This window comes from Struthio camelus, chromosome 30, assembly GCF_040807025.1.
Source record: "Struthio camelus isolate bStrCam1 chromosome 30, bStrCam1.hap1, whole genome shotgun sequence".
NCBI lineage: Eukaryota > Metazoa > Chordata > Aves > Struthioniformes > Struthionidae > Struthio > Struthio camelus.
The window spans coordinates 4,009,340-4,032,247 of record NC_090971.1 but is presented as its reverse complement, the minus strand read 5'-3'; the positions used below and the strand labels follow the sequence as shown (position 1 = coordinate 4,032,247).

The 22,908-nt window shown below is 42.7% G+C and overlaps 1 protein-coding gene across 5 annotated transcripts in view; it reads right to left on the bottom strand.

The window, feature by feature from the left end:
- The window catches only part of LOC104139357 (GON-4-like protein), a 29,131-nt gene extending 6,506 nt beyond the window's left edge, over positions 1-22,625 (bottom strand). Inside the window, exons 1-26 of one of the 5 annotated variants that reach the window (XM_068922262.1) lie at positions 22,279-22,625; positions 20,225-20,446; positions 19,376-19,572; positions 19,015-19,089; positions 18,625-18,675; positions 18,160-18,210; positions 17,292-17,387; positions 16,950-17,054; positions 15,898-16,068; positions 14,868-15,060; positions 13,993-14,094; positions 13,249-13,289; positions 12,831-12,934; positions 10,913-11,111; positions 9,672-9,758; positions 8,961-9,132; positions 8,094-8,238; positions 7,719-7,869; positions 7,109-7,225; positions 4,330-6,072; positions 3,481-3,724; positions 2,321-2,502; positions 1,808-2,005; positions 1,091-1,234; positions 486-629; positions 68-187 (exon numbers count right to left, since the gene is read on the bottom strand). In XM_068922262.1, the coding sequence (XP_068778363.1) occupies positions 68-187; positions 486-629; positions 1,091-1,234; positions 1,808-2,005; positions 2,321-2,502; positions 3,481-3,724; positions 4,330-6,072; positions 7,109-7,225; positions 7,719-7,869; positions 8,094-8,238; positions 8,961-9,132; positions 9,672-9,758; positions 10,913-11,111; positions 12,831-12,934; positions 13,249-13,289; positions 13,993-14,094; positions 14,868-15,060; positions 15,898-16,068; positions 16,950-17,054; positions 17,292-17,387; positions 18,160-18,210; positions 18,625-18,675; positions 19,015-19,089; positions 19,376-19,572; positions 20,225-20,446; positions 22,279-22,585 (5,361 nt within the window). In that variant the 5' untranslated portion in view covers positions 22,586-22,625. Of the gene's footprint in view, positions 1-67; positions 188-485; positions 630-1,090; positions 1,235-1,807; positions 2,006-2,320; positions 2,503-3,480; positions 3,725-4,329; positions 6,073-7,108; positions 7,226-7,718; positions 7,870-8,093; positions 8,239-8,960; positions 9,133-9,671; positions 9,759-10,912; positions 11,112-12,830; positions 12,935-13,248; positions 13,290-13,992; positions 14,095-14,867; positions 15,061-15,897; positions 16,069-16,949; positions 17,055-17,291; positions 17,388-17,831; positions 17,959-18,159; positions 18,211-18,624; positions 18,676-19,014; positions 19,090-19,375; positions 19,573-20,224; positions 20,447-22,278 lie in introns of those variants that run through there. The other 4 variants (XM_068922260.1, XM_068922258.1, XM_068922259.1 and 1 more) reach the window with 4 other exon arrangements.
- Between the last annotated feature and the right edge of the window lie 283 nt (positions 22,626-22,908).

Genomic DNA, 22,908 nt, shown 5'->3' with positions numbered 1-22,908 from the left:
TTATCCTCACGGACACGCGTTTGCTTAGAGTCCTCACATGCGGACTAGTGAAATATCCCAGGCCCACCTTGTCATTGCTCTGGCCTCCAATCTCTTTCCTTTTCTTGTTTTTTGAGGCTGCGTGCATCTTGGGTGGTTCATCCTCCTCTTCTACATCTGGTAGAGACACTTCTTCAAACCCATCAAACTAAAAGAAAAACAAACAGAAACTGCTCTGTCCTGATAGCTCTTCAGGAGGCAACTTAATTTTCCCCACAAATTTCTGAATATTAAGCTCAGTTCCAGGGCACCACTGGTTCAGTCCTGTTAGAACAGACATAAATGCTGTAAGAATATGAAACAGCTGCTCCAGCCCACCTGCAGCTATCCCCACCCTGCCACTTTCCTCATTCTAGAAATGCGGCTTCACTACAAATCCTTCAAGTTCAAATATTTCTAGTATCTCTGCTCTTATCATTCCTGGTTTTGGGAAAAGGGGGCTCCACCTCATATTCCTTCTCTTCTGTCCAGCTGATCTCCTCAAAGTCTCCCATGCGGCTGGCTGAGGGGCGTAAATGATCAAAGAAAATGGAGAACTCATCCTGCAAGTGGTCATGTCCTTTCAAGAGTTGCCACATTTGGGTCTTCAGCTGAAAGAGGGAAATCCAGAGAAAAATCAGTGTTTCATTTCACGTTGTCACATTCTTCTTGGGAGGATTTCTCAAGGCAAACGGAACATCAAGGCTTATTAGAACTCTCACACGGAAGTACAGGCTTGCACTGCTACCACCTCATAGCTGTTTTGAGATCATTCCATTTCCAGCTATTTAGCAAAGAAATATCCCTTCAGAGTTCTAGGCAGAAGCTAAAATTTCACCTGCCAGGTGATAAAAGCAAGGTGAAGGTAGGAGAGAGGAGATGCACAAAGGCCAGTTAATTGTAAAGCCTGGTGAAGAGGCAGCTTCAGTGATCTGCCAGACCCCACAGGGGAGATCGGGCTTGTTAGGCTTTTGTGGTCTCAAAGAGCAGCACAAGGGAACAGTGAAGCAGGCTAGGTAATTGTACTCTTGGGGCTTTTTGAGAGAGAAGGGCTACCTGGATGCTGGATTACCTCTGCAATCTCCTGGGGGAGGCAGTCTGCACAACTCTGCAGAACTTTGATGATCTTTTGATGATGGGCAGGATTTTCAGCAAAACAGATCTCCAGCTGCCTGAGGAACTTCCGGCTTTTTTCAAATGCTTGCTGCTCTTCAAACTGACCAAAAGAAAAAGATTCACCCCTCATGTCCAATAATATATTTCCAAGCATCTCTAGTTGACTTAAACGAGCTATAAAATTCCACTTTTGCTATTTGTTTTCCATTTGTACCGACAGCCACTGCAAAACTGGCAAGAGGTGGTAGAGAGAGACGAGAGACCCTACTTTGCGCGAGTAATACTTATGTGACCTAGAAAGCGTTGCTTCAACAGTAAGCATGTAAGATAGCAAAATCCAGGAGGAACGTAACAAGTGAAAAACCTCTGTCTTACAAAGTGAAAGGCTAATTTCTGAGACAAGGAAAGCATTCCACTTCCTGTATTTGCATGTTGTCTCTCCATCATTGGGTTCTGGGATGTCACTGGGAAAGACTGAATCTCCACAGCCCTATTTGGCACGTGTCTTAAGACACGCACCAGAATTTTCAATTCTGATTAATAGAACGGGCAGGTAAGCGAATGATTTACCACCTGTGTTTCCTTGCCCTAGGAAAAATTCCTTGTTCTTCCACACTCACAGTGTTTACGTTTGTCTGTTTAAACACTGGTCTGCTTCTTTCCTTCTACTTACCAGTCCACATTCCAAAGCTTGTTCTGGTAAAAGAAAGGCAGCAAAATCTGTGAGCAACTGTGGCCACTCATGCAACAGTTTCTGCAAAGTGGAATAGAGATCTACAGCTGTTCGCTTGTCAGTGCTAATCTCAAACTCATAGATAACGCGAAGGAAGTCTTCATACTTTCCAGGAACATTCCGCAGGGCTTCACGCACCTGTAAAGAGCAACAGACCTTTATAGGACTACATAACATTCAGGAAGAAAACAAGTTAATTTAGTAATCCCTCTGATCTCTTGGTACTCAGCATTTATATAGCGCTTTCAATGTTGTTGCGCCAACAAAAATCTCTTCCTTAAAAGATAAACGCGGACTGCTCGTAAGAGAGAGGGGAACTGAATCCTGGTCAAATTCTGAAATTAAAAAAGGCCCCATTAAAACTGGTAGTTACGCGGCTCGGGCTTGAGCTGCGTTAAAAGACTCGAACTGTCCGAAGTTCTTGCTTCTGGGCTCTGTGCTGGTCTGGCTTACCCTGGTTAGATAGGCTTGTGCAAATGCCAGATCTTTCTGTTCCCGCAGGGGATCTCTCTCCAGGATGTCTTCATCATACAAAAGGAGCAGCTTAGAGGTATCTTTGCTTGCACGAGTCCGTCCCCTCTTATTTCTGGTTCTGTGGGAGCTCCTGCTCTTCCCAGGGACTTTCATGTTCTCTCCTGTGAGGAAGCACAAAGCGGGTTGGGCAGAAACTTTCATACCTTCTCTGGGCTGGCAGACAACCATTTTTCTAGACCTATACTGCAACAGAAAATTAGGTTTTCAGAGTTAGCGATGAGATAACTGCTTACACCTTCCTGAACACGTATGAATAAAATATTGTATTAGTCAGGCCAGCTAACGAATTTTAAATTGCCTGTTTATTATTGTAGCAGCGGATGAGAAAGTCTCTGGGTACTGCAGCAAACCCATCTTTGATTCTAGCTGCCACTTAGCTAACAATCTACTAAGAAATAATAACAGATGAATATGGATATATAAGCCTCAGAACCGGACATAACACTTGCAAGTTATTCTTTTTATGACAGTTTAGCATTGACATGAATAGAGTTAACATCACAGATGACTAACTGTGGTGTCAGATAATAAGGAATGAAATAGTATACTCAGAGTTGCTATATTGAGATTTTAGCTTAGGCATCTATTGGTCTACTAAGCTGGAGTCCACCTTCTCCTGAACATTTACTGCTCAAATTCATCTAACACTTGCAATATTCTGTTGAGATATTATTTTGTTTCATTTATCGTTCCCTAACACGTTACAGATGACCCTGTAACACAACATTCACATTTAGTGAAGATGTGAGTTTTGAGTATTTAATCTTGTTCTTATAGTGATGTTGCGTGTTAGCTGACACACACTACAGATCTCATCTGTCCAAATTTTTGTAGTGCAAACGCATTACAATGGAGTAAAGATTCTCGGTTCATACACGCAAGGGTCACTATGCCAAGAACCGTTTTTACAGAACTGTGATTGTGGTGCAAAGTTTCATTTCCAGATGGAAAGCATCACTAAGCTCAAACGTGCTAAGTGAAATTAAACCTGAAAGCAATTTCTGCATGCTTTTGATTCTGATGAGGATATTAGTTCTATTTCCCCATGCCCCGAGTCAGAACACACACACAGAACTTACCTGGTGGCATTCTGTTAGCTTCTACCTGTGGGGCTGTCTTTGTCAACGTGAAGGCAGATTTAGGTTCCTCTGATATATCTCCAGATATTTCATCATCTTTCTGTGAACTCTCTATTCCGTCCCCTTCCTCCTCCTCCTCTTCCTCCGGCTCAGAGTTCTCTTCCTGAGAATTCTCTTCTTCAGAATCTCCTTCTTGGCTTAAACGTCTCTCTGTTGCAAGCCAAGTAAGTTTTTCCATTGTCTCCTTAGAAAGCAACAACAAAATCCCTTTGCTTAGTGATTGCTTTAAAGTCATTCCACAACTAGCCCACTCCATCATAAACATAACAGCTAACTTTGCAGATCAAGACCTGACCAACTAGATTGCTAGTGAAGTGACAGAATTTGATGAGAACCAGAACTGCCTATCTTCGTATCATGCCAAACTTTGGTTTCAGAATTTGCCATGTATAGAAGCCTTAAGTTGGACAGGATCCCTCAATAGTCTCCTGAGGTCTTGAAGGCTTGCTGGAACTGCATTCCAGAGAATAATTTTCAGTTAAATTACTTTTTATTAAAGAACAGCCTCAGCTGAAGCAGAGTTTAAGCCTGGGTATTTGCAAGATCTTCCCTTAGCTCGGACTTAAAAGCCTCCTCAGAAAAATAGGATGCCCAAACTTCTCCGCAGAACGGCACAAGTGTGCTGTAAAATTACATAATACAATATGCAAATATATAGTTAACATTTTAGTTTTCTATTTGAATCAAACTGTGCTTTGCCCTGACTTCACTCAGCTGTTTCAGGACAGTGACATTTTTTATTGGCTATATATATAACAAATTTTTTTTTTTTTTGGTGTTTGTTTTTACCTGAAGTTCTGGCACAGAGAGAATAGATTCTTCTGAAGCTGATGACATTTCTTCATCCTCATCTTGTGTAAAATCATCAAAGTCTTCCTCCTCCTCCTCCTCTTGTCCTTCTTTCTCTCCTCCAGCTTCAGGACCAGCTGGCGTCCCAACAGACTGGCCATCCATACTGGACGAATCCTCTGGTTTTCCTAGTGGGCTACTAAATTCTGCTTCAATATCTGTTGCGTATGAATGATTCTTAGGAGACTCACTGCTTACTTGTGGTCCAGCAACAATGCCTGCATCCATCTGCTGTTCATCATGGGAGGGTGACTGCAAATCCCGTCTTTCCTCTTCTCTCTTCTCTTCGCATGATGTACACTCTTTTTTTACTTCTTTCAGCTCGTTTGGACGTGAACATGCAGTCTCCATGTTCAGCTCCTGGCCAAGATCCAGCAGGAATTCCTCCTTCACTTCAGCACATAAAAGATCCTTCTTCGCTATCGGATTTACTTCCTTGATAGCATCATTTGAATCTTCAGGTTCAATTTTCACTGCTTCATCTGGATCTTCTAAATGAGGCAGAAGGCCCACAGACAATGGCTCTGAGGCGTTTTCCTCCCCCATCTCTACCACTGTCCAGCTACAGCAGTCGCTCTTATTTACCTTCTCCTGGCTGCCGTTATTTGAAGTGGCAGGATTTGTACTACGTTCCTTCTTGGGGGAGACAGCTGAGCACGAAACGAACAACTCTTGGGGCTCAACCTTGGGCTCAACTATAGGATAGGCATTTTTGTTATTTACAGCAGGGCAGGAAGGAGCCAGATTCAGCTGTTCTTCATTTTCAACAACAGATGATGTCGGAAGACCAACAGGGTTAGGAGAGACTATCAATGAAGGGATTGAAGAAGTCACTAGAGGCTGATTTAACGGACATGGGAAAGTGGATGGATTTACCAATAAGGTTGTAACTGGAATAGCCTGAGTGCCTCTACCAACTGCTGTATTTATGGGTTGAATCATATTGCAGCCATTGCCTATATTAACCACTTTCACTGTGGTGGCAGGTACAGTAAGGATGACAGGAGATGACTGAATCAAAGGTGAAGTCTTCATCAACGGGGCAGATTTTGCCCCTTTTTTCTTCTGGTATACCTTGCGAACACCAGGTCTGCGGATTTTTGGTCCGGCCAAAGCTGGCAACATCAGTTTCGGCTGCAAAGTTACAGGACTTGAGGACACTAGGGCTTGTGGTACAGCAGCTGAAAAAGATTGCCTGGAGTCCGAATGTGAAGTGGAGAGCACATTCGGAAATTCCAAGCCGTCCCCACTTCCTACCACTGTGGGCACATTCAAAGGTGGCACTCCTGGTACAGTCTGCCTAACTGTAGCTGGCTGGATTAACCGAGGAGTTTGAACCCTAACTTTGCTGGGAGGAGCTTCTGACTGGGACGACTTCACAGTTTTCTGGATGTTCACAGGGGTGGAACTGGGCTGCACAGAAGGACTCGGTCGAACGAGGACAGGTTTCAGAGCTGAAGTCCTTTGCCTTCTCCATGCTCTCCTAGAGAAACGATTGGCGAGGGGCTTTAAGGTCAGTACTAGTCCCTTTGGCATGAGCAGAGGGTATTTTTCATCACATTCTGTGTCTGAAGTCTCCTTCTCTGTCCCCAAAAAGACAGATTCCGCATCAGGTGAACCTGGCATCTCCCTGGCATCTTCTGCTAATTGCTTCAATTCCCCTTGAATGGAGGGTAAGCTTGCCTAAAGGAAACAAGAGTTTATTAGTCCACTCCATAGGCTCTTACTGTCTTCAAACAGCACTGCAGAAAGGCAGGCAGCAATTCGCTTCTGAAAGTAAAGCATATTTTATTTACTGCTTAACATTCTCAAGTTTTACTCAAAAAAATCTTCAAGAGAACCTAAAGGCCTGAAAAGAACATAACTGAACTGTTTTATAAAGGCTTCTTTAGTAAACACAAGACTCAGCAGGAGGGAAGCTTCACTGTGATGGTCAAGAGGACTGGATTCCAAGGACTCCAACTCTAATTCTTTCCACAGATACAGACCCTCTTGTGTCTTGTGTGACCCTCAGGCACGGTCATTATGCCTTCAGCTTAGTCCTTCCTTGCGCAAGGAATCTTAGAGAAGGAACCCTTACAAAGTATAAGACGTTTAGATATAACAAAAATAACAGCCGCTTTTCAGGTGAAGATAGCCTTTGGGGTTGGGGGGGGTGGTGCAAAAACCAAGATTTCCTCTGTCCTCTTAGAAGGTTATGTATTAAGGGAGAACACCCTCTCTCATTGCGGTGATGCAGAGAGAAAGATGGCAACACCGCTGCCTTTGAGGCAAGGATCAGACTATGTTAGCCTAACCAAATTTAACAATTAACAAGTCAAACCACAGTCATTAGAAATACACCTGTTTAGCAAAACAAGAACGTGACTACCACAAGCACAGAACACCCACGAAAACTTTAAGCAAACATCACGTACTGCAGCTGGGCAGATAACACTAGGAGTAGCGTATAATACCTCAAGCTGGTAGGTACTACCCTTCTATCTTCATTTCTTGCTACTTTAGCTAGACTCAAGTGAACACAGGCTCTCATGCAATACAATCAGACCACATTTTGGCTGTAGTCTGACAAACAACTCACTCTAGACCTAGGCTGTAAGGAAAAAGAAAACACTTCAACAACAACAACAAAAAACACACCACATACAAAACCAAAAACCTAAAACAAGTCAACAAAAAAAACCTCACAGGCTGGATGAAGAAATAGCAGAAACTGTACCTTTAGCCAAAATGGCAGGCGGTGTTCTTCTCTCTCCACAGGTGGTTTCCACTCATTAGGCTGGATCTCCTCACAGCACTTGAACAGAATGGGCAACTGCTTTGTCTTTTTATAGTACTACGTGGTGGAGGTGAGGGGAGAACGCAAGACAAGAAGATTGCGGTCAGACCACCTGTCCAGTAATTACTGGGAGCTAGGCTAAGGACTGTGCTCTGTAAAAGTCTTCTGTGTAAATTAAGTGATCCCAATCACTACTATTTCAATAAGCTACTATCCACATAAAACATTAAAAAGGAATAGTAAAGGCTGAACAAGAGCTCACTACCATCTTGATTTCTCTGGGAAAAAGCATTAAGGTCTAGCAGATGCGCATGCATACTAGCTGTAAGCATTTCAAAAGAGTAATTAAAGCACTTGCAAAATAAAGAGGAGGCAGTCATTTTGAAGGAGTCCTCATCCCTAATAAAAGGATCACTTTTTCTTAAAAGAAAAAGTCAGCACAGATACAAAAAGGGTCCTTGGAACAAAAAGCACATCTCTTATTGTATGACTGATACCAAAGACAGAAAAATCCGGAAAATACCAAAACATAATTGAATGTGTCACTCACTCTGATGATATTATCAGGGGCTCGATTCATATTGAGATTCTTGATTCGCACTGTCAGCTGGTGGGCAGTTTTTGTTGGCAAGAGATACTTGCTGATCAAAGGCTTTGGAAAATCCGTCCCTTCAAAGTGTTTCAAACCTAAAGCTAACAAACTGAAGAAAAGGGAGAGAGGGAGAGAGGAGGAAAAAAAAAAGAAAGAAAGAAAGAAAGAAAAAATAAATTTAAAAATAAGAGTCTTTTAGAGAGTACTCCAGACTGCTGTTTGGATGTCCTGTTCCACAATACACTGATATCCCCAATGTTTGCATCCTAGTAGTTCTCCATACAAAAAAGCCCTCATTTGTATGTATTTTATTCAATAAATCTAAGCACCTACTTGTCCTCTGCCTTGGTGAAGATAATCTTGTCCCGGGGAGGGTTTGCTTTCAAGGAACATATTGGCAGTAACTCTGGATACATAAAGACTCTCCTTGTTGCCAAAATCCATGCCACTTGCTTTGGCAAACATGGAAATTCATTGGCTGTGAAAAGAATTGACAGATGAGCAGAGGCACATTCATGGGCAAATACTATTATTCACTACAGATGTGTAAAAACTGTTTCTTTTACTCCCTTCACTGCAAACACTCTGTCACTTTCTACCTGGTCTTTAGGAATTTGCATATTTCTTATTTTTCACTTCTCCAATTTGGACTGGCAAAATGTACTTTTCTTCTTTCTGTTCCCTTTCCTCCTCAATTCAACTTGTGAAAAGCTCTCTTCATTTCAGATACGTTCACCCTCAAGCAGCAGAAAAATCACACACCAAATCATTTGAAATCAACAGTTGGGAGTGCTAGAGGCAGGGAGGCAGGAAAAAGGGAATCCAATCAAGGGATTCCAATTAAGGGAACATTTCCCTGGTGTGTTCACTCGCACATTTGAATATTTATGTAAAGTTTCTTGACTTTATTGATGGACCTCTGCAGCTAAAAATTTTATCTGCAGAACAATGAATTACAGGACTACGATGCCAAACAAAAGTCTACAGCCCCCGTGATACGCTTTGTGGTGCTGCAGGTTTACGAAGTGAAAGGGCAGACAATGCTGATGTTTTTGTCTAAAAATACCTTATAAACAATTAAAAAGAAAATTACATTTCAAATAGCAAACAACGTGGACTATATCTTATCTGAACGGTTCGTAGCAATAAATACCGCTCGGTGCAAATGCCTTCCCACCTCCTGTCCCTTCAAATACGTACCACTCTTTTTCACAGCTTTGCGAGGACTCCAGTCAACTTGGACTTGGGCATGAAAATCTTCAATGAGCTGCAGCGCTCCCTTCAAGTTACATGGCTGGAACATTGTTTGAAACTTAGGATTGAATGACTGACGGAGGAGCGTAGAGCTGCGAGCAAAGTTACCAAGCTCATTCTGCAAAGTCAAACACAAAAAAAAAAGATGATAAACGTTTTCAAATGCAAGGTAAGAACACATGAATAGAATGCAGTAATGCAAAAAACAAAAGCTTGTCAAATGACAGGCATAAAAGAGTAAAGAGTTACAGATATCTTCTATCTCATTTTTGAGCATTACCCGTCTAGAAGCAATAAAAGCGGGGTTTTTTTTGTTTGTTTGCTCATATTCCTCAACTTTCTAGACCCTTTCAAGGTCAGAGAACGTTCACCAATTGTAGAAATTGTATTTTTTGAGCTTTTTTCCAGCATTTCCAAGAAAACAATACAAAAATACAAAGACACGTCAATTCAAAGCACCGTTATTAGTCAACACAACATAAATTATTTCTGCAGGTTATAACTGAGCATGTTACTAGTAGGCTCATGACATTCCCTTTTTAAGGGTGAAAGTCCATCTCAAGTGAATGGGATCAATTAAAAAAGAAAATTAAGTTCTATAAATATCTCCAGTCATCGTTAAAATTCACATAGCTCTGATTTTAAACATATCCTTACCAAAAACATCCTGGTGGTACTGGCCTCCGAATTTAAAGCAGGGTTGGAACTTGCAAGAAGATGGATTTGAGTCAGAAGTTGAACATGCTGGAAGAATAAAAATCAGACAAATCGGGTTTTTCCAGTTCATCAGTAACCCACAAAACTGGAAAGCAGTCTAAAGCATAAGCATAGAGGCACAAGAAACATCTCCCGAGCACCCCAAAAATCAGGTTCTGACTACAAAACACCTTCTAAGCAATAGAAAACTAATGGGAAATTTTAACACCCACAGTCAGAAACTTTATAAAAAGTTACCTTTGATACGATAGAGATTTTGAACACACCATTTATTTAAGTCTTTGGGCAAATCCTTAACTTTTGTGTACAAGTCTCATAAGGTAAATATAAATACAGAAAATATTTTTTCTAATTAAATATTTAAGTATGTCTTAAGATAGCTGTAACATTGTGGCTTCAGCAATCAGAACTCCCCGTATGCACACAAACACCATACATCTTGCTTTACAGCTGAAAAATTAAAGAAGTCACATACTCTACATGTCTAACACAAGAGCCACGCCTGAGAGGTCTGTGTCTTCTTGCTGCTACAGACCAAGACATGGCGCTGTCTTAGGTATGCAGAATAATAAATTGTTACTCATCAGTACCTATGTCAAGCTCATACAAAACACGTTCACTTTGTCCTCACGAGACCGAGTTGACAGTAAGTTTCAAGTTCTGAGAAAAAGTCCTCTTAAGCTTTGTATGGACATGGACACAAAAATTCTGAAGTACAGCTTCTCTCCTGCCTCTCTCCTCCATTTCCAGGCAGCTTTTAAAAAAGCTTTTAAAATTTCAAAGTCAATTTCTATATAGTTTGGGGGGGGGGGGGGGGGGAAATCTCAACTATATCAAGAGGAACATTCTCAGAAAGTGGTAAAGAAGTATGTGAATACAGAAGATTTGACAGATTAAAGACTTCACAGTCAGAATTCGACCATGGCTGAGACAGCTATCTCACATGAGAACGGTACAGATGCCAAGAGATGAGTTCTGCTTCCCACATACAATTTGAATTGACTTCTGATGCGGAATCAGACAGCAGCATGTAAATATCATCTATTAAAGCTGCAGCTTCAAATGTAGCATTTTCAATTACTTTCTAAAAGTAACACACTGAAGTGCTTGCTGAACCATTGGCTTCCCCACCCTGCAACATACAGTGAATATTCATTAATAAGCTTGATGATATTTATTACCTGCTGCATTTGTTGCTGGAGCCTCTTTCTTTGCATACTGTCCAGAACAAGGCTTTGGAGGGGCTTCTCATTTTGAGGTTTTGATTTCTCTATCTCTTGTGGTGGCTTGGTTGAAGACTTCTTGATTCTCAACTGCTCAAGTTGTTCCTTCACTGTCCGGTGTTGTTCATTCAGTAAATTGGCCAGAGGCTCTTCAAATCTATTAGAGATTAGGCAGACACAATTACGATAAGCATATGGTTTAATGATTGTTCACAATCAATTAGAATATTGTAATATCTGTGATGCACAGTTTAAGAGCTCTCACCCCCTGTACCACTAACTCAGGGTATACTTCAACTTGAACAAAAAAACAAAAGACAAAACAAACTACTCCACTGGACATCTGTTGATCCTGCAGTAAGAGCTGCCACTCCAGCAAAAGGGGATGTACGTATTTCTGTCCTTTCAAAAACAGCTTCAAATGCCCTCCACCTTATGACAGATTTCGATCTACTTTAGGTGTCCCAATTCCTATTCTCCTAGAGGACTTCTGCTAGCGATCACACTTCTTTGCTGGAATTGGCCTGAAGTTAGTTACAAATGAGTATGTTCCAAGATTCTTCTCATACAAGGCATCATAAAAACAAACAAACCTAGCAAACATTCTGCCGCAAAACAACTTCCTTAAACTGCAAGAAACCCATATACAGATAAAATTGAGGAAGAAACAATTGAGAAGAACTACCCAAAGAAAGATACAGCTAACCGTTATCGAAGATGAATACAAACAGTAAGCAAGAACATAAAGTTTCCCTGCTTTTAGTCTGTAGCTGGTTAAAGAATTGCTGCACTCTTCTCTAGTACTGCTCATCCAGAGAGAGCGGCAAAAAAAATCCAGCCGTCACTTTAGCTCCTTTCCCAAACAGATACAGCTTGATCTTGAGCTGATCTGCCCCATAAACAAGGAGACACCCTTCAGACCACAGCTCGCTTTTAGCCAGTTTCTGTCATTGTTTAAATAGAGAAGTATTACTATTTAAAAAAAGACATTAATGATCAAGAGCCTTTCCTCTTCAAGGCATTGTTTCAAGAATAACCCATACCAATAGTCATTAAAAGCTACTGTCTAAACTTAGTAGTTGTTTCAGACCTAGGCCTCAGCAATCTTATGCAGTGCCTCCCCTTATAAAACGTTACCATTATGTCCAAATTATTTACTTAAAAAATAAAACAGACAGGTACACACTTGGTCAAAACAGTTCCCCAAGAGCGTTTTAACAAAAACATACACAGCAATGTCCTGTTATCCACTGCTTCTCTATCCATTGTTTTGAAGTTTCATCACCAATAATCACAAATATCCTAACCATTGCTATCCTAACAGATGAAACAAGGGACTTAAAACAGTGAAGCATTTTTTTCCCCGTAAGAGTCAGTGTAATAAACGGGGGATTATGTGCAAGGACTTCAGAAATACATACAATTTAAATACTTAGGGACAGTATAAAGAGTGTGGCGATTCAAGAGGCAGGAGCAGGATCATCAACCAGAGATGCTGCCTTTTCAGAACAGATCGCTGTTTTGGAAGATCTCCGCCATTTCATCTATGAGACCAAACACTTAGCACCAATCTTTTACTGTAGGTGTTCTTGCTGCCTCTTTCCAAACAGTTACATTTTCAGTGTTGTCATCCTCCTCAGATGAATCACTACCAGTGAAGTCAATTAAGGGTGCAGAACAGCCTGGGGTGGGGGGAGGTAAAGGTAGGTGTTCAGTCTCATAGATGAAATGGCTGAGATCTTCCAAAGCAGTGATCTGTTCTGAAAAGGCAGCATCATCTTTAGTGGATGGCACAGTACAGCTGTAGGTGACTAAGTTTTTTATTATCACAGCATTATTATTAAATTGGTCTAATACCACAACCAAATGATCCTACCGAAGTGCCTGTGGTGTATTAAAATTTGGCCGTGACTCTGTGACATTATCTTCGTCTTCTGGACCTTCATCCTCCATGTTTGAAAAACCCATCTCATCCTGAAACTGATAAGAAACGTGCAGCAGCAGTCAGGAACAGAAAGCTCACGAGGCACATTTAACACCGACTGTCTTTAGTTTAGAGCTCACCATGATGCACTATCGATGCTCTTAGCAAATACTTTCATCTTTGCTGGGGGTTTACAGAAGGTCCTACATCAGCTCCTTCCCAAGGGTAAAAATTACACTTTTACGGCAGGGCCCCTTTCGCATATTCAGCGCTGCACATCTTACAGAGGTCCCCCTTTACAGCTTCAGAAACGTCACGCCAAATTTGAGTCAGGACTATTCCTCAATGCTACACCCAATTTATCACTTACTGTCTCAAACAGCTCCTCCATCAGTTCATTCACTTCCTTTTCTGCAAGTAAAATGAAAAAGATATATGAAGCTTCCTTTTTCCAAAAACCACTAGCAATCCTGTCATGTTGTCAAGCTGTTAAAGGAATCTATCCTGCAAAGTGTAACCCCCTCTTGCAAACAAAGAGGACTAGGGAGGAAAGATACTCCTTTTTATGGCTGGGCCCCAGAAAGTTTCAGTTAACAGACTTGAAGAGAACGTTCTGCTTGGAATATATAGCCTATAAAAAAAGTTTTTTTTTCTTCTTACAATTAAATTTATGTCAGTCTATAATAAGACCTAAAATTAGTATGCTTTATTAAGAGAATGATAAGTGATATGCTCGTAAATCTGTTCATTCAGACCGCAATAACTTACAGAAAATTTAATTATACTCAAGTCAGAAGGCAGGCATTCAATTCCTGACTCGAAATTTCTGACTTCTGACATCTTTATGAAAGACAGTGTACTGTCCTAAGTTTTATTCTTCATTCTTTGCTATGGAGTAAAGTTGCATCTAATAGCATAGTAGCTCTGGCTAGACCCTTTCACGTATTCGCAGAAAGCCAGTTCAACAGAAAAGAGCTGTTCAAGTCTGTAGGCAGGTTTTGGTTTTTTTTTTTAAATTAGCCTTCATGGCAAAGTCTTTGCAACAGAACACTCACTTTATAAAATGAGTTACTAATCCTAACAAGAAAGCAACTGGGGTTCCTGAAGGACTTACTGGTAATCCTCACAGCACGATCATTTCTGAAGTCTTCTGTGTCTGGTTCATCCAGATCTTCCAGGAAGTTGTATTCAGGGTCATCATCATCATCTGCTTCATCTAATAAGAAATATGTTTTGTAACATCATTACCCTGCACCACCAAGACCAAGAAGTCAATGACCAAGAGGAGAAGCACTTAGTTTATTGCTTGACCTGGCAGAAAAAGGTCTAGGAGTACCATTTGAAATTAGCAATTTGTTCATTTTTATGGAAGCAATATCAAGACCACTCTCTTTTCAAACGGAACTATTAATATCCTTGTTTGTAGCTATTCCCATTTAGTTGGGAAAAAAATCTGGGAAAAGCTAGATTTATTCTTCATTACCTGAATTTCAGCTAAGTTTAGAAAGAGTGAAGTATTATTACTCCAGTTTGTGCTTTACATTCAATTTGTACAAACGCAAGCAACAGGTGAATTCAGGGCAAAAGAAAGTCAAGCCCCAGTATACGTTCTTGTTTCTCATAGAAGAACAAATAAAGTTGTTTCTACCAACACAAGCCATGATCTACAAAGGAGGGCACTACACACAGATACGCTGCCAGCTTCATGATATAGCACAACAGAGTAAGGATGGAGACACCTAACTTTCATTTATAGTTACAAGTAAATGTTTATTAGACTGCACTTGCAGTTAAGTGAGTCACCTGAAGTGAAAAACAACAACTGGCCACGTGGAAGGTGAGGAAAACTGATGATGGACAAACACATCCATATTACTAAACAAGGTAACAGCTGCAGCCAAGAATATCATGTGTAAACAGAAAGAAAGAGCTCCAGGCTTTCCATGCAACCACCAAATCCAATGAACAACAAGAAAATCTGTCATGCACCTTCATTCTCCACATCATCATTCATGAGTCCTCCAAGCCACCTTTTCCATTCCTCATCGTCTGCAGTATTGGGGTCATACATATCTGGCGTAATATCTGGGGCTCGGAGCTCAGCCTCCAGCTGACCAAGAGGAACATCCTTCAGCGGTCTCTTTGATCGGGTTCGGAAGGCAATGAGGCTGTCTTCCAGAGACTGAAACATGAAGAAAAAGCACAATGGAATTACAATTTCTCTGCTATTCTTCCAGTTTCTCTGACAGTAGGGTTTTCAGCCTGGCCAAAAATCCAATACCGAAGACGCTACATTCTTGCCACAAAAGTCAATTACTTTGGTACTCCATCAAAGGCAAGCTTTCATTACTCTAGTTACTACATTTTATATTGATTATAAATGTACTTTTCATCATTTATCTCATGCAAAACTGTATGTTCTACCCAGGAAGCTATTTCCCCTTGAAATATTTGACTCCTTAAGAGACGTTTTACTCTGCCTGCCCTCTCCACTAACCGTAATAAATTGTTGCTGAGCAGAAGCGCAGGACTGTTTCTTCACAACTCCCTCGCACAGCAACAAGGATCAGTATTATTTTTCTCATTATTAATATGGAATAGTGGTTTTATTTACAACCAAGCTACCTCAAGTATTAATAGTGCACTTGCTTGCAAAACACAATTAAGCTGACAGGATATCTTTAAAAAGGAAAAATATATTAATTATGTAAATATCACAGGATTACATTTAACAGTCACAACAGCAGAAATGTGAAAAGTATGAGCAAAACACAAAAGTATAGTTAGTATACAAGAAATTAAAAGTATACATCACTAATAACTCTTTACCGACAACCACTTCGACTCTGCGCTTTTGTCCCACACACATACATAGATTCAACTCATTATTTATTTTTATAAAATGAGAGCAGAATGCAGCAGCATTACTAGCAGAGAATACTAGAAAGCTACCTTCTCTCTAAAATATTTTTACTTGAACTAAAAAAAAAATCACTCCTGCAGCATCCCCAAATGTTACCTGGTAGGAATCCATGCATACTGGGCTTGAGGCCAATTCTTCATCCACTGCATGCAGTTTCTCCATGAACGTGCTGTCTTTGCTTTGCTTTGGTTTAGGAGGTGGTGGAGGTCCCATGGGAACTACTTCAGCACTAATATGTCTAACAACAGGTGTAGTAACCTTCTCTGTCTAATTAAAAAGACCTTTGTGTTAAAAGGTTTTACTTAGAACATATATTTCCAAGGACAAGATAAGTCTTTTTTTCTTTTTCCTGTCTGACTCGACTCTGGTATCACATAAACATGAGTAGTGTTATACAGAAAGAAATGGATTCCTCACATTACACTTACTTTGATTTTCAGAAAGCACACCATAAATTTACTATTCGAAGACTTGCAGGGAAGGAGACATTTGGCAGATCTGAGTATCAGTCCCCGCATTACTAGAGCTGATACATCTGAACGCTTACAGCTGTGGCACTCTTGATCCTCCCAAAACCACTCCTCTGGCGAGTGGAATGCAGAAATGTCAGTACATTATTACCGTTTCATCTGGTTCCCTCATACCCTTCCAGTGCTAGTGTTCAGTTCTCACAGTCACTTTCTTATTCCTGTCTGCTGATGTTCAGTCACTTTCTGCTCTTATCACACTGCTCATACACCTTCCAGTGATTTGACAGTGCATACAGACACCACAAATACCTTTATGCTTTCATCAAAAGCACGGTCTTCTTGACTCAAGCACAGGAGACACCTCTCCTGCACTGCTCTCAGAAATAATCAGAAAAATAATCATTATCTGAAGAAAAGCAGGGTGTCTCTGTTGCCATTTTGTTTTTTTTTTTTTTTTTTAAAAGTACTGGTGTTTATTTAAGACTAAGCTCTTTCTGCAAAGGTTGCACTTAATCGCTTATGCAGGAACCACTGCAATGGGACCCCAAATCCATGCTTAATGTGGTGACATTACAGCTGTTGTATAAATATATATGTTTTTTCCTTCCTCGTTAATAATTTAGGAACAATGAATGAAGACTGTTTCCCAAGAAAGCAAAACTCTGTTGTGAAGTTTACCTCACAGAGCGTCCCTCCCTCTTCATCAGAGGATCGCCTTGTCCTAGATCGCTTCGCTCCCCGAGGGGAAGAGGCCGTGCTCTCTACATCACTTTCCAATAAGCTCTATAGTGCCAGAGAGAAGCAGAATACCATCAAACACGCATACTGCAATCAAATCCTGAAATATTCCAAAGACACTTTTTTAGCCAAATGAGTAATATAGCATTGAAGAAAGATGACGAGGCGATCTGGGACGATTTAAAAGTCTTAATGTGCTAAAATAGAGCATTCTACTGCCGCAGATAAACACGCGGACAACCCCCTGCTGAAGAGACCAGATCTCTTACAAGTTATGCTTACCTCTTCTGCAGTCTCATCCTCATCCTCATCTTCAGGCTGGTACTCTTCATCAGATGAATCATCTTCCTCAAGAGGAATGTCCACAAACTGAGGCGGCTGCAAAGACCAGAAGAGAGATGACAAGTTCTTACAAGTAAAATAAAGGGTTACGCTCTAATGGCACACAATCAGATCAAATATTTTTAACAACTGAGGAAATACACTGCCGCTCAGAGAAGAGGTAGACTACAGAAGAAGGCTGAAGAAACCAAAGAAATTATTAAAATAAGATTGGTAAAGTAAGTGGTTTGAAAAGGTGCAAGAACAGACACAAATGATTTAGCATGTATACGATGGAGGCTGCATATGCAGATGCTATTTTAAAGATGTGTTTCCAGCACCTCAACTGCCATTGGCCTCTACTACATCCACTTGCTGAATCCTGTCTAAACCTAGACTGTAAACCTTTTGGAGTAGGCCGTGCTCAGGCCAATGAGTCGAGTTCCAGGCCATGCTTCCAGGCAGTCCTACAACATGTAAAACAACCCCAAGGAGGAGCACCTTGCAGCATGAGACCTGGGACGTGCCGAAACAGGTAGCTGGACCAGCTGGAAGAGATCGCTTCTTGTGGCGCATCATCACGTTCCTGTGCTTCCTCTTCTCCCTGCAGGGAGCTCTTCTGGGCTCCCTGGGCACAAACAGCTATGTTAACTGCCTTGTCCTGCTTTGCGCACCCTGTGTGCAACGCTCCTTGTAACAAGGGTGCCACATGCACTAGAGAAGTGAGGAAGCCAGAAAGAGAGACGTCTGCTCCACCCCTCTAAAAGATTCCCTGCTCAGCAGGGCACCACTAGCAGCTTCTCCAATTTCCCAGCAGTTGTTCACTTACCTTTACCTCATTTGCCTTCTTGATTGGAGAAATATTCCACGTTGGAATCACCTAAAGATAGCAAATACATATTAGCTGTCTCTGAAAAGCTTGAACACAGTACTGAAACAAGTGAGTACTTGCGCTTGAGATCTTGCTCTCCAAAACAGCCAAGTAACAACAGACTTTAGAAAACATTCGTTTAAACTGCTCAGGTGATCTCTACAGGCAATAACTTTGGTATAGCAGATACTGTCAACTCACTGCATTTTCTAGCTCTGATCTGGTTCTATCCTGCTCATTCAAAAGGAACTCTTTTCTACATACTTGTATGAAAAAATATATGCACAGAATTTATCTTTAAGTCACATATCTTTAAGCCACCTTGCTTTACACGTCTTTTCGTAGCCCCAATAATCAGAGAACAGCTGTATTGGGGAGTGGGACAGGGGAAAACTGCCACAACAGTAAAAGCGGATGACATACCACTCCTTTCTCCACAACTTCCTTCAGTTTGGAACGAGTCATTTTGGGTTCCTGAAAGTTTAAAAAAAGAAAAGCGCAACCTGTTTAGCTGTTTTCTTTAACCGCAATTTTTTCCCCAATAACTCTTTACTAGAAGCCTTCTCTTATCTTTAAGCTCATTATCCTTTAGATGTGATGGGAACGACATTGGAAATAAGCCCTGATAATTCTGTTTGATAATTAACATTCACACATAGATACTACTCCATCCAGGCGCCAAACCTGTCAATGAAATGTAAAGTGTGATGCTACCTAGTCTCTCCCTACCACATCATGGGATGGACCAAACAGGTAGACCAATGAAGGTATCATGCATTTAGAAAGACAACCAAAGAAAAAGCTTTTACTTACAAACAAAGGTATATCTTCTGTCTCACTGATGGCTGCTTTCATCATGGCAACCACATGCTCATTTGTGATCACTTCCTGCAGGAACACAAGAATTATTTTTAAAAAGCCTCCTTTACATTCTGTTTGTTAGAAAGCAGCAGACTCAGGACTGAAATAAACTAGCTGGGAACATGATGGAGAAGGAACTAGGATGTGGACGTCTACCGAGTCTTCTCTGTTCACGAAATCAAGTGGTACCATACATACTATATTCAAGTCTAGACTGCACTTTCTTAAACATCAGCTTTCTTAAAAACTTTCTTAAAAATCAGCCGGCTGATTTACCATTCCTTGTACTAAGTCATAGGCCCGCTACACTCACATGCAGGATGTTTCGCACATTGACAACTGTCAGGTTATGTTGTTTAGCACCATCTTCTAAGGTGCGATCAAGGGTATCATCCAGCTTGATGTCACAAGATAAAGATCCTTCCTCCTCTTGACTTTTTCCTTCTCTTTTCCGTTTGGTTGCCTTCCTCTTCTTCTTCCTCCTCTCAATATCCTCTCCATCTTGCTCTTCTGAAAATTAACAATAAAAATTAAATCTAAAAATTCAGATACTTCACATCCAGCACATTCAGACAGTATGAGACTAAAAAAGAGCTGGAATTCTGTAGATACTAAAGTGGCAGCAGCTTTCCAACAGCTGATAACGAAACCTTCCACATGGAAGTGGCCACAAAGACTAGACACAGAGGATTCAAATTCTGCAGGATCTGAATGAGTCACATTAGTCAAGCACACAAACGTTACGTATTTGACACCTCCGCTAGAGCGGAGATGCTCTTTCAACCCTTTTCCAGATGTTTTAAGTAGCGAGTCAAGCTTAAAACAGTTGCAAAAATTCAGACACCATGAAGCAAAAACAGATTGCAGTTTCTGGGACTTAAAGGGGGTCCCAAGTGGCAGTGTTTTGCTGACTCAGGGCAAAGAAGGAATCAGAACTTCCTCTAAAGGACAACGGTGTTTTCAGTGACTGAAAATTACAGAGATCAACTCCAGCAAGTTTCATCTGGATACCTGAAGCTTATTTAGCCACTGTATTACAGAACACAGTATGAAAACGTCAGAAACCGTTGCACTTAAACAGCCCCTTGTCATGGTGTAGATGCTTCCAAGTTCCGTATCTACTACAGTAAAGTCACAGGTCTGTTCCTTGCACAAAGCTTACCCAATGGAATAAACAGCCCAACATCCTCATTTTCCTCATCAGTCTGCTGGGGCCACTCACCAGCTCTGGTGTTCTTCAGTGGCTTCATCGTGGCAGGATTTTGAGCCGCCAGTTGCAAAGAATGTCTCAGTGGAGACTCCTGCCCTGCAGAACGGCTGTCAGTCGGATGTGGATCTCTCTGCAAAACTACTTCCTCCTCTGTATGCTGTTTAGGCGTTTTCCCTGTAAACAGTATACACCAGCTTTCAGTTAGACATGCCATACAGACACAGCTGAGCAAGGTTAAGAGCTTACCACATGAAGCTACAGTACAAAAATTTATTGTGGCCGATTCAAATCTGTTAAATCAACTGCGCAAGTAGGGCTCCCTAGCAAAGCAATTCAGATAAGCGAAACGTTTCAGCAGCGGTCCCATGCTAATATTCTGATGGAAACAAACACAGGTTAAGAGACCCTGGGCTCCAGCTATTTCAGTCTTGCTCCCTCCATTATCTGGTTCATCAATTTCGCATAGGTAGGCTCAAAATCCTAGCTGTAAAGTGATCTAATCATTAAAAAAGCAATGATTTGTTTAAAGCGTGGTCACGTTCCCTGTTGTATAAACAGAATTGCAGCTACAGAAATGAACGGCTAGGGGCAGGCATTCCTTTACTCAGATACTTTATTTGCAACCAGAACAGCATACTTGACTGCAGCCTTAGGATGCAGTCTCATGGCCACCTTAGGCTAATTTAAGAGTACCCTACTGCTGAAAGGGGTAGCTACACACCCTCCCCACTCCTATTCTGCACAGTCCTAGAGGTTATGTAGGCCTGACAGAAAAACGACCACTGCTCCAGCCCCCTCCCCTTACACAAAAGGGCTTTCATCAAATCCCTGAGCTGGGCAGTCAAGCAGACGAGTGAGCCCATCCAGACGGGGAGGAAGAAACAACAACTCCCCCTGCACACACGCTTCTGGCTAGATCAAGTCTCCAAACTCGCTGTACGCAGAGACAAACACGCACACCAGCCAAAGAGGAGCAGAAGAACACGCAGTTCGGGGAAAGAGAGGGACCAACCACTTCTTTCAGCGGACTTGAACACGACTGGACCTACAAAACCGGCTTCGTTTTGCTCACGAACGCTCCTCCCGTCTCCTTCCCGTGAGCTCCCATATCACAGCTTCACTGGCTGAACCCCTAAGGAAGGTTTACCCAGGCTTTTCACATCAACGCAGCACTTCCAGAATACCTACGTTCTGCAACAAACGGGTAACTTTCTGCTAACAAAAGCCCCGCTTAAACTGGCTCTTGTAAAGGATCACAGCAGGGTCCCATACGAGCGCCACTCTAGATAATTCTTTCAAGCATTGTGAAATCTGATCTTCTGCGAATGAAAACATACGCACAAGAGTCCGCAAACAGTATTTTCGGAAAAAGCAGCTTGCACCTTCACCAGTCTTTACGTATCGCTAGCAAAACGTTTAAGTTTAAAAACTAAACGAAAGCCATTTCAAATCAAAGCCGGTATTTACAAAGGCTTGTCTGCAGACTAATCAAGAGTGAAATATCCTGCCCAAGACAATGCTACGACATACATTTATGAACGTTATTATTACGACTGATCGCTACGTAGAGTCCACAGATTAACCCCAACAAGGGCAAAACCAGGAAGCTCTGTGTAAGGGCTGGAAAACTGAGCGTTTCGCTCAAGCCAAGTATAACAAACGCGAAATCAGAAAGAAACTACTTCTAAAGCGTTCAGCGCTTGGCCGGGCTAAAGACAGGCATCCTAAGTGCTCCTTAAGCTTTCTGCGATTTATAGGGAGGAAAACAACCTCTAAAAACGGAGCGTTTGCCAACGTCAACGCTTCAGAGCGACAAAAAAAAAAAACACGCTCGAGATGCCTGGCGTGAACCAGCTGGCGAAACTCCCCCTCAGCGCCGAGCAGAAGTCCCAGCGCCAGGCCGAGGCCGGCGACCGGCCCGTCTAGGCGTTTCCGAAAGGCGTTTCGCGAGGCCTCGCGTACGGGCGGCGCGAGAAGCGTTGCGGGAGGCAGCTCGAGAGCTTTACCGTCGTCAGCAGGCTCGGGCGGAGGCAGAGCCTCTGCTGCGGCCTGGCGACCGTCGGCGCCCTCCTGGCCGGCACCCGGCGCTGCCCTCGCCGCCGGCCGCTTCCCGCCCTTGAGGAAGGTCTCCGCCGGCTCCCGCCGCGCCTTCGCGCCGGCCGGCGAGCCTCTGGCGGCGGGGTCGCCATCGGAGGAGCCGCCGTCGGCGGGAGCCGGCGCCTCGCCGGCGCAGCCCGGTTCCCGCGGGCTCTGCGGGCCCGCCACCGCCGCTTTCCTCTTCTTGCAGGGCAACGTCTTCAACGAGAGCGACATCCCGCTCCCGGGCGGCCTGGAAGACAGCGAGAGCGGCTGCTCGCAGGCCGGGGGAGGGGGGGGGGGGGGCCGCCGCCGACCGCCGCCGGCCGGGCCCCGCCGCCGCGTCCCGCTCCCTCCGCAGGAAGCGGAAGCGCCCTCAGGCCGGGCGCGCTGCGCACGCGCCGCGCCGCCATGTCGGCTGGGGCGCGGGACGGGCGGCCGCCATGTTGGAGTAGCGGGGGAGGGGGGAGGGGGAGGAGGCGGCCGCGCCGCCATCTTGGCGCCTAGGCGGGCTCCGCGGGCAGCGGCCAGGCCTCCCCCCCGGTGACTCCAGCCTCCTT